The 10,906-nt window shown below is 47.8% G+C and overlaps 1 protein-coding gene across 3 annotated transcripts in view; it reads left to right on the forward strand.

The window, feature by feature from the left end:
• The window catches only part of LOC125705927 (ADAMTS-like protein 3), a 64,493-nt gene extending 56,232 nt beyond the window's left edge, over positions 1-8,261 (forward strand). For all 3 annotated transcript variants that reach the window (XM_048972291.1, XM_048972292.1, XM_048972293.1), the window contains 7 exons: positions 19-132; positions 886-1,098; positions 2,769-2,952; positions 4,571-4,775; positions 4,860-4,969; positions 5,647-5,861; positions 6,529-8,261. In XM_048972291.1, coding sequence (XP_048828248.1) covers positions 19-132; positions 886-1,098; positions 2,769-2,952; positions 4,571-4,775; positions 4,860-4,969; positions 5,647-5,861; positions 6,529-6,650 — 1,163 coding nt within the window. In that variant the 3' untranslated portion in view covers positions 6,651-8,261. The remainder of the gene's footprint in view (positions 1-18; positions 133-885; positions 1,099-2,768; positions 2,953-4,570; positions 4,776-4,859; positions 4,970-5,646; positions 5,862-6,528) is intronic.
• The last annotated feature ends 2,645 nt before the right edge of the window (positions 8,262-10,906 follow it).

Raw genomic sequence — 10,906 nt, forward strand, 5'->3', positions numbered from 1 at the left:
CTGTTGTCGTTTGCCCAGGACCAGCCACCCGGGGGCGCCATCTGCAGCAAATCGCGAGTCACAGGAGGGTGCTGATGGCCTCTCATGCAGGCACCAGGATCGCTGTCCGACGTGGGGATGTCCTGCGTATAGGTGAGCCCAGGCCTCTTGGCTTTTTATCATTATACTATAATTAATTAGGCTTCTTCTGTAGTGACACTGTGGTCTCGGACCGCTGGGGTTGGGGTGGGTTTATATCAGGGAAACTCAGCTGTTTTTTCCAGTGGCCCAAATTTCACAGCCAAATTAAGCCATTGTGGGGAGGTTCCATTCTGCTGATATCCCCCCCCCGTATATTTTGCTGTGTGTGTGTGTGTGTGTGTGTGTGTGTGTGTGTGTGTGTGTGTGGATGGATTATGTTTATATTACATCGTGAGGACCAAATGTCCCCCGACCAGTATGATAAAAATCTGTTATTTTGACCTTGTGGGGACCATTTTTAAGGTCCCCACAAAGATCTGTGAATGCAATCAAAAAATAAAAATGCCAGAAGTCTCGTATTTAGCTTGGTTGTGTGTGTGTGTCTCTCTGTGTGTGTGTGTGTGTGTGTGTGTGTGTGTGTGTGTGTGTGTGTGTGTGTGTGTGTGTGTGTGTGTGTGTGTGTGTGTATGCATGTCCTGCAGTTGTCACCCTGCCCTCTGCCTTGTTGCCGGTGCTTCCTTGGATGGGCTCAGTGGTGACCCACTATAAATAAAGATGGATGAAATATTTCTCTGTTATTTAGACACATAGCATCCCAAGGACTTATCTGGGAGAAACATACAAGCTCCTTCTGATTGGTGCCAACTGCAGAGCTGATTCACTTACCAGGTCCCCCCCCCCCCCCCTTCCCGCCTTCCCCCCTAGGGTGTCCCATTCCTTCAAGCCTCACGCAACCCATCAGCTGGTACTTCCAGAATCGGAGCTTGCAGGCGAGCCGGTCCCTGCGCTACCGGACCCTGGCAGAGGGCCGGGTACTGGAGGTGGACACACTCTCCGGAAGGTTCCAGGGAAGCTACGTCTGCCAGACCGCCAGCCGCTCCAGTTCAGCGCTGGCCCAGGTCCACGTCAGCGAAGAAGGTCTGTGTGCCACACACTGGCGGTGGCTTTTGATGTCATCGCTCATTAGCACCATTCCTTCAGTGCTATGCGGCTGCGGCAGATTCCAGGCACTCGCTGCGGGTCTGGAGCCTTTTATTTAGCTAAATGCGTGTCACGGCGGTTCACGGCAAATGAAAACAGCCACAGGGTGCTTCTGCACATGAGCTGCTCTTCTAAAACATTTGTTTTGAATGTTCCTTTGTTTAAGTTTGGCGGACGTTCCTCTGTGTTATCCTGGCAGGGGACAGCGGGGGGCGCTGTTTGATACCGTCATGGGGCATGTGCCTTCCTACCACTGTCGTGGGGACCCATAGACACCCCATTTCCATCACTTACCAAGGACCTTTGAGTCATGTCAAGGAGCCAGCTAGCAGCCTTAATTAGGATTTATTATAAATCATTAAAGGTCAGAGGTCACGTTTGCGGGTTTAATTTGAGGCCAGTTTGAGCCCATGTTTATGCTGTCAGAAGGGAAACCGGCTGGTCTTGGCCCACGCTACCTTGAGTGAGTGTGGGGAGGGACCCCGGAGATGCAGTGGGCTAATGGCCCAGAGGGCCCGCAGCTCCTGACCTCCTCACCATGTGATCTTATTCCCCATAATCTGAGACTGTGGTGGCACTGTTTGCAAAGGCACATCTGTGAGCTTCAGTGCTGTGTTGCCATTAGCGCAGATGATGTTCGACTGTGCACTGTATCACCAAGTGTCCCCCTTTACTGTGCAGTGCAACCCCATGACTCTCTCTGTGCACTGTGTGACACTGACTCACTGTGCGACCCTGTACTGTACTCACTGTGTGACACTGACTCACTGTGCGACCCTGTACTGTACTCACTGTGTGACACTGACTCACTGTGCGACCCTGTACTGTACTCACTGTGTGACACTGACTCACTGTGCGACCCTGTACTGTACTGACTGTGTGACTCTGACTCACCTGTGCGACCCTGTACTGTACTCACTGTGTGACTCTGACTCACCTCTGCGACCCTGTGGCTATCTCTGTGCACTGTGTGACTCTGACTCACCTCTGCAACCCTGTGGCTATCTCTGTGCACTGTGTGACTCTGACTCACCGTGCGACCCTGTGGCTATCTCTGTGCACTGTGTGACTCTGACTCACTGTGCGACCCTGTGGCTATCTCTGTGCACTTTATGACCCTATGATTTTCTCTATGTATACTATTAAGATTATATTAATTATTAATATTAATGTATACTAATAATATTAATTATTTGTTCTCACCCCAGCACCAGCTGGTGGCTGAGTAGTCTGGACTGTACAGGGCTGCAGAAGATCAGTTTGTGTAAATACGCGAGAAACACTGTTATTTCAGTCATTTCAGATGAGTTGTTATTATTATAATTATATTATATTTTTCAAAATAAAAGTGCTTGGATAATTTTTATATATATATATATATATATATATATATATATATATATATATATATATATATATATATATATTTTTTTTTATATTTTTATATATATATATATATATATATATATATTTTTTTTTTTTTTTTTGGGAAATAGTACACTGTACTCTTGGTATGTTCGTGAATGTGGAGTTGGGATGGGGATAGATGTCATCCCCGTGACTCCCTCACTGTGCACTGTGTGACTCTGTGACTCTGCGATCGGCAGTGTTCCGCTGGCAGCCGGGAGTCTGGACAGCCTGCAGTGCCAGCTGTGGACACCGAGGGCTCCGATCCAGAAGGCAGCACTGCACTGACTCTGGGGGTCAGGAGGTACCTGTGGCTCTCTGCCAGCATGTCCCTCAGCCAGCAAGCCCGACTCAGCCGTGCGGCGTGCAGGACTGTCCACCCAGGTACGCCCAACGAGACCCACCCCTTCCCGACCCACACACACACGCAGATTCACACAAACACACAGGCAGACAAACACAGATACACACATACAGGCACACACACGAAGACACACATCCACACACACAGACACACACACAGACACACGCACTCTGCGATTCGTGGCCAGCCTGACCCCCATTCTCCCCCCCCCCCCCCCCCAACGGGAATTATCCCAAAGGACTGTTAATGAAGCCCAGATTTCCCCGCTGTGAACGGCGGCGGTCTTTCCGTAGAGTCAGGGGGCCGAGGTTTAATCGTTAAGAAAAAGCTTAAGAAAAATATAAGTCACGGGCCAGACAGGAGCCTGTTTCCCTGGTTACAAGTGCCCGTGCCAAAGTCATCATCTTACCGTCCTCAAGCGGACCGATACTCACACTAATCGCAGTATCACCCGGGTCTGTGAAACCGCTGCAGGTCTTTTCCGAGGCCTGGTGGGGAACCTGATCACAATGAGCGTCTTTGTTGGCCCTTGATGAGCCGTCGAGGCGGCGGGTGCCGCTCGTCATGCTTTGCCGGGAGACCCCTGCTCTTCCCTTACATGCGCTTCCCCCACCCTCCGCCAGTTGCACCAGTAACAGTAATGCTTTGCAGTCTGTAAAAGGGGAAATGAAGCTCCTTTTGAACCCGAGGACTGTAAAAATCCTCGGATGTTGGTTTTGCTCCGTCCCAAATATTAAGTTGCATCTTTGCTGAACGAGAGCAATCCCATGATTCATTGCGCCCCAACTTCGTTCTTGGAAGGCAAATTCGCAAGACTGGTCTTGCCAAGACCACACGTAGGGTCTTTGCGTTCTTCATATTGAGATTCACCCTTGTCTAGCGGAAACCTTGCACAACCATATGCATGGACTGCGCATGTGCAAAGTAATTGATTAGGTATTTCCAGTAGGTGGCAGCGTGGAGTTTCACAGCTCAGCAGTCAATGGTAGAACAGTAGAGGAAGATTGGTTGTTGTTTTTGTTGTTGATGTAATTACGGTGAGCAGCTGTATGAGGAAGGTCGGAGGTACTCTCATATCAAATATTTCATTCTGTCCAGACATCATACCGAGGAATTCAGTATTTTAGTAAGTAGCGCTGTTCCAGCATTTTAAAATCTTGGCGATTAAAATTCACTGAGCTTGTACATAAGAACATAAGAAATTTACAAACGAGAGGAGGCCATTCGGCCCATCAAGCTCATTTGGGGGGTTTGGAGTCCCAACTAATTTTGTCATAAGGATTTCAAAATATTGTTATACACCTTACGACCGTAATACTGCCCAAGCCTTGACTCATAACCTAATGCTTCACTGCACTGCTTGTATTTGTGTTTGCTGCTATACATCTGCCTTCTGCTGGTCTGGTGGATTATCACTGCTGTATGCAGCACGGAATCCGACCATATGCATCAGCAGCCAAATGTAGTAGGAACACAAGCTGCTGCACAGATGACCATCCCCATCCCAAAAGCACATGCAGAACAGTACAGTATGAACTAGGCTGTAAGTGTCGAACGGTCTTGCAATGTAGGGCTGGATGGGGCCGGGTGTGACTGTAAGAGGGGGTGAGTACAACAAGGGTCTCTCTTGATTGGCAGCTGGGAGTCCGCTGTGTGGTCGGAGTGCTCCACTTCCTGTGGGCGGGGTCATCGGTGGAGGCAGGTGACGTGTCAGCAGAAGTTGGCCGGGGGGGCGGTGCGGAGGAGGCCCGAGTCCGCCTGTGGGCGGGGCACACGGCCGACAGGCAGAGAGGATTGCCACTTGCTCCCTTGCGTGGCCTGGCAGTTCAGCCCCTGGCCACCGGTAAGCCCGCCTCCTACCACCCCAAGCCCTCCTCTCATTGGCCGCCAAAGGCAGCCCTCTGACGCACGCTTCCTGCTTCTCCAGTGCTCTGGCCTGTGCATTGGTCCCGGCCTTGCGCTGCAGAGCCGGCCAGTCATATGCAAGCATTCCAATGGCTCCGCCCTCCCTTCCTCACACTGCGACCCCCGGACCAGGTGAGGAGATGCCAGCTCCCACTGAATTTGTTGTTTTATTTATAGTGATTTAGTTTCCCTGTTGTTCTGTATTGGACATACTGGTAAATTACCAATTACTTAAAATATAACTACAGAATTATAAGTGAATCACTGCCAGCAACATATCACTTATATAAAATATTGTACATTTAGTGTGTCAGATTGCCTGTTTTATTTAATATAGTGCAAGCTGTCGTATTGGGCGCTTTCCAGCATTTCTTCTAGGTTTAAATCACAGTGAAGGTGGAAATAACTCAGTCCTTTAAAACAGTCCATGTTTTTGCTACTGGGAGCCGGGAGGGAGCAAAAATGTGGACTGTCTGGGGGTCCCTAATGACCCGGTTGGGAAACACTGCTTTTATGAAATATGGCTAAGTAATTTCTCCTTAGCTTTTAGTTTAGTTCAATGCAGTTCATTCAGTTGTTTATTTGCCACACAACCAAGGCTGGTGGAGTTTATTTTCTGTACAGTATTTTATATTATTGTGCATATAATACATAAGTACATAGCCATCTTATTCTGTTCTTTACTCTTTAGATTTGTTGCTCTTTACTGACCTCTAGTGATCTGGTTTCAAACAGCCTTTCCTTTGTGATCCCCACATGCACGTTGATGCTGTATAATGTTTTATGCCACACGTTGCTTCCGTCCACAGGCCATCGTCGGAGCGCAACTGCTCATGGGAGGTGTGCGCCACCTGGTGGAAGGTGGGGCCGTGGCAGCCATGCAGTGCGGCCTGTGGTAGCGGCTTCCGCTCACGTAGGGTGGAATGCGTCCACCAGGGCACCGGCAGGACAGTTGCGGAGCAGCACTGCGCCTGGCGCCGCCGACCTGTGCCCTGGCAGCACTGCAGAGCCTCGCCCTGCGATGGTAGGAGCCCGTGCCACGTGTCACGCCTTAGAGCCACGTAGCTGGGTTTCTAAAGGACCCAGGGCCCCCTGGCTCCTCTTTGCGGCATTTGTACATAATTCCGGTCTGCATTTGGCTGCATGACTTGCATTATGAGAAGCTGCATTCCGCTCCAGGTATCCCACACCCCTAACCGTGGTATACTGAGATAATGCGACATGTGGCTCTGCGAGTTGCGACTCTCTGCCCATAACCGACGGGTTCAAATCCCATGGTTGGCAGAGTGATGTCACCGTTGGGTTTTTAAACACAGGCCTTAATTCCCAGGGACTCTCCAGGGCTGACACTGCTTTCTCAGTTTGGGTAACCCATGACATACTGTAACTCAAACCCATGACATACTGTAACCCAAACCCATGACATGCTGTAACTCAAACCCATGACATACTGTAACTCAAACCCATGACATACTGTAACTCAAACCCATGACATGCTGTAACCCAAACCCATGACATACTGTAATCCATGATATTCTGTATCCATACTGCGAGTGTCCTGCTTGTTTCTGACATACATTTTTTGTCACCTACGTGTGTTTGTGGCTCCTCCATGCATTGCTCTGTCTGCAGCCTGGAGGTGGGGGCTCAGCGTCTCTCACCTGCTCCGCTGCATTTGTCGCCCCCTGCAGGCACCTGCAGGGACTCCACCCACTACTGCTCTGCCGTGAAGCGGCTCCACCTCTGTCCCCTCAGCCTCTACAGGCAGCGCTGCTGTCAGACCTGCGCAGAGGAGGTGGTGCGTAGCCTGTGACGGCCCGGCCCGCATGCATCACCGGCTTGGGGGGGCCTCCATCCTGCTGCACCCCTCCTGGAGAACAGTGCCGCTTAGGGAAGCGTTTCTCATTCGCTGCCTCGCATGCACTTTGCTTGACCTTCCTGGACTTGTGGACGCCTTATGCTGCTCGAAGGCAGAGCTACTGCCTGCTGATGCAGATGGACTGATCGGCGTCACCCCCAGCAGATAGGACACCCTCCGTCATATCTGCTTGTCCCCTTTTACCATCTTCTGCCCTCTCATTTCTGCGTGACGCCAGACGACGAGGCGCCGCGTGAGATTCTAGAATGATGACCTGAGAGCTGCCGCTATGGAAACATTATGCATTATGAGGTCGCTGCGGCAATGCTCTCACCTTCAGGACATTCCGAACTTCAAAGAAAGTATCATCTGTGCAGTAATGCAGGGCAGGTTAATGAGGAGAGTTAGACCCACGAGTAGACACACGTGAATATGGCAAACGCCTTGCTAACTCGTGTTAGGAATAAGCTACCACAGCGACTGGATTCTCTTTGAGCTGGAAGCCCAAGGGTGACCGAGTTCCCCATGGCAATGGCTGAGCTTTTAAAACAAGCCATAAACTCCGACAATGACACAGTGTACATACACAGCGCTCTCCATGGCCTTTCCGTCTCACGCAGGCGTCCCTGATTGCTTTTGAGATGTGAGGAGTCGTGTTGCGGTGTGATAACACTAAACTCGGACAAGCTGAATGTCTCATGCATTTATACAGACATTTTCAAGCACCGTGCGTGAAACTTCACAGTCTGACAGGGCTGATCTAGGACTCGACACCCCCCGAGGACGCTATCTGGAGGCTGTGATGTGAGAGCACTCCACGCTCCATTCCAATACCAAGTTTTCCAGTGCAACTGATTGAGCATGAGGAAAAAGTCAGTTATGATGAGTGCTGGGAATGGGCCAGTGCAGAGAGTTTAACCAGGTAGCAAAGAAATGTTGCTGCTGTATGGATCAATGCATTGAACACTGAGTCCCAGCATTAAAAGGGAGAGGAATGCATTTTACGAGACGGCCGCATTAACACACTGTCACCAACACACTTATCACATACATCTTACACTTTTCCCATAACATTTTATCTTTTGTAAGAATGTACAAATCCTGCTTTTAAGTGCAATACTGTACATTGAGTGTAGATTTCTGGGACTTTATTTTATTGCCAAAGTATATCTATACAGCTATATTTCCATATGCCTTATGTTTAACTGATTTAATGACAGTGTCTGTATTTACTACTTGGTACCGTGATTATAAACATTTTTTCTTCATACGCATGCAGTTGAAAGAAACCTTATTGCATATAAAGTTCAGGCAAGCAACACAACAGGATAGCTTTAAAGCACTGTAACGGTCCGCCACACCTACTGATACATATCAAGACTTTTTTTAATGATTAGAATGTAGATCCCTGTGTGACAGAAACGATGTGCAGGGCCACTGGGATGCAGTGCTATGTGTATGGAATAAACAGCTTGGTTTGTCAGTAATGGTTCAATTTTGCATTCAGAATGGTTCATGTTGTTCTGAGGTGTGTATGGTGGATTAAATTCATAATGTCTTAAATTACTCAGGATGTGCCACAGGCTGTTTGTCGACTGAAAAGCATAAGAATGCACACTGCAGTCCCCCAGACAGCAAAACACACCTTATTTGCAAGGATGGAGGAGAGATTTGCAGGGGACACAACTTAATAATTTAAGTGCAAAGGTTTTTTGGAGGGATGAATGAGGCCAGATTAAATATAAATTATATATAATATAACTTTAATATAAATGAATTCTAAATTAAATTATGTATAGGTTAGCACTGTTGCCTCACACCTCTGGGACCCGGGTTTGAGTCTCCGCCTGGGTCACATGTGTGTGGAGTTTGCATGTTCTCCCCATGTCGTCGTGGGGTTTCCTCCGGGTACTCCGGTTTCTCCCCACAGTCCAAAAACATGCTGAGGCTAATTGGAGTTGCTAAATTGCCCATAGGAGTGCATGTGTGAGTGAATGGTGTGTGAGTGTGCCCTGCGATGGGCTGGCCCCCCATCCTGGGTTGTTACCTGCCTCGTGCCCATTGCTTTCGGGATAGGCTCCGGACCCCCCCCGCGACCCAGTAGGATAAGCGGTTTGGAAAATGGATGGATGGATTATGTATAGTATAAATTAAATATAATAGCCCTGAATGTGTGGATCGGTGGGTTAAGCCTCTGTACATATGATCAGAAGGTTGCTGGTTCAAGCCCAACCATATCACACCTGTAGGTCCTTGAATAAGACTCTTAGTTCCCAGGTCCCTGGTGGCTGCAGTTCATCACCAGCTGCTCTCACTTATGGAGAGCAAGTTGGGGGAGGTGTGAAGAATGTTTCTCCATGTAGATCAATAAGAAGTGTCCACTAATATTTTAAGAGAAATCATAATTCTTTCTGTCTGAAAACCTTTAAATACAGTTATGACCCTGTAAACTGAATGTTCTCTGGTTGCTCGACTGGTTGGCAATGGCCGCTGCCTGGGCGGGGCAGTGCACTCGTGACGACATCCATGCCCCGCCGCCCTAAATATGTATGCTACTTGCGTCTGAAATAAATGTATTATTATTGCTGTTATTATTATTGGCGTTTATATGTGGGCTAGAATTGTGTGCCCTGCAAATTGGCGAAAGAGAAACGTAATTAAGCTTGTTGACTTGAAGGACTGTTAACGTGGGTGTGCCGGGTGGTCGAGGCGCTTCAGGCGGTGAAAAGCGAAGTTAACGACTTGAAAATTAAGCTTGGGGAAGCAAGACAGTCTAAACAAGAAATCAGAGTGAGTTACGTATTTGTAAAAACAGTATAATGTAACAGCAAAGCACTGGATAATTTATCGGTTTCAAAATTGTCTTTCGCTTCTCAATGCTGTCAATCTTGTGTAAGAAATTAAGGTCAAATGCCCCCCCCCTTTATGCCCTTTACCACCCTGTGTCAAGTATAGGTTTAAATTAGCGTAAAAACAACTTGTTTACGACCAAAGTCCCGAGTTAAAACCCGAATGCAGGTCGAGGCCAAACCGGGTTTCCACTTCTGCGGCTGTGAATGATGAACCGAGATGAACCGAGATGACCCGAGATGACCCGAGATGAACCGAGATGAACCGAGATGAACCGAGAGGCGTCTGTAAAGCGTCAATCAGAGCCCAGTTACGCCTGTTTGTGGTCGGGTTTTAGGTCATTGCAAGTGCTTTATATATATTCGCTAATTGTTATCAAAATGGCCCCATAAAAGCTGGAAAATAAGCTAAGGAAGGAAGAGATGGTAAAGAAAGCAATCACAATCGAAAAGAAGGAAATTGTGCAGAAATATAAGTGGTGTTCGTGGGATCGATCTAGCTAATAGTAATAATTAGTGTAGATCAGGCAGATAGCAGGTGATCTGAATCTATTATTTGTGAAATGCAGATCTCGTAAAGGATAAGCCATCAACGAGTGGTTTCACAATTTTAAAGCGAGAACTGGTGTTCATAGCGTAGCTGGTATAGTGAAGCAGCAAGTGCTGATAGAAGGGCTGCCGAAAGTAACATTCACCACTTTGAAATCGTGACACAAAAAAACGGTGAGTACATTAGGAAAATTATTGGTGTTTCTGGTAAATTGCGCGCATTATGCAACCCTTTTTTTATTATGAAAATGTTATGTAAGGGGTGCTTTGGGAGGTTCGAAACACATGATGGGTATTTCTATTATTTCTTAAGGGAAAAATAGTCTTGACTTACGACCAATATGGGTCCACTGTATATAAAATGTTCAGTCATCTGTAGCATTACACAAAACCGCATAATAACAGAGGAGCCTGAAGGTTTAGCAGAAGCAAACAGACAGGTGGACCTGACTGTATGCCCCCCCCCCCCCCCCCCCCCATCCCTAGTCTTGCAGGGTGCTGATCTGAATCGTCTCTGGTGCACTGAATGCTTTTTAGTGCTGTTTGACAGTTTGGGGTTTACATTGTGGTATTGGGTTGCGGATAGAGTTCAAAATCAGTGCAGTCAGGGATAGTGGTGAAGGACACAGGCTGTTGGTTCTAGAAGAGGGCACTGAAGCTTAATTTGTCCATAATTGAGCTTTGCGAGAAAATGAAATGGTAAGTTACTTTGGATAAAGATGTTGCTGCAAAATAATTTTTTGTTTTTTCTTGGCCCTCCACACCTGTCTCTTTTTGTGTATATATAAATAATATAGGTGCTGGCCCCCAGCT

The sequence above is a fragment of the Brienomyrus brachyistius genome, chromosome 13 (genome assembly GCF_023856365.1).
Source record: "Brienomyrus brachyistius isolate T26 chromosome 13, BBRACH_0.4, whole genome shotgun sequence".
Lineage (NCBI taxonomy): Eukaryota > Metazoa > Chordata > Actinopteri > Osteoglossiformes > Mormyridae > Brienomyrus > Brienomyrus brachyistius.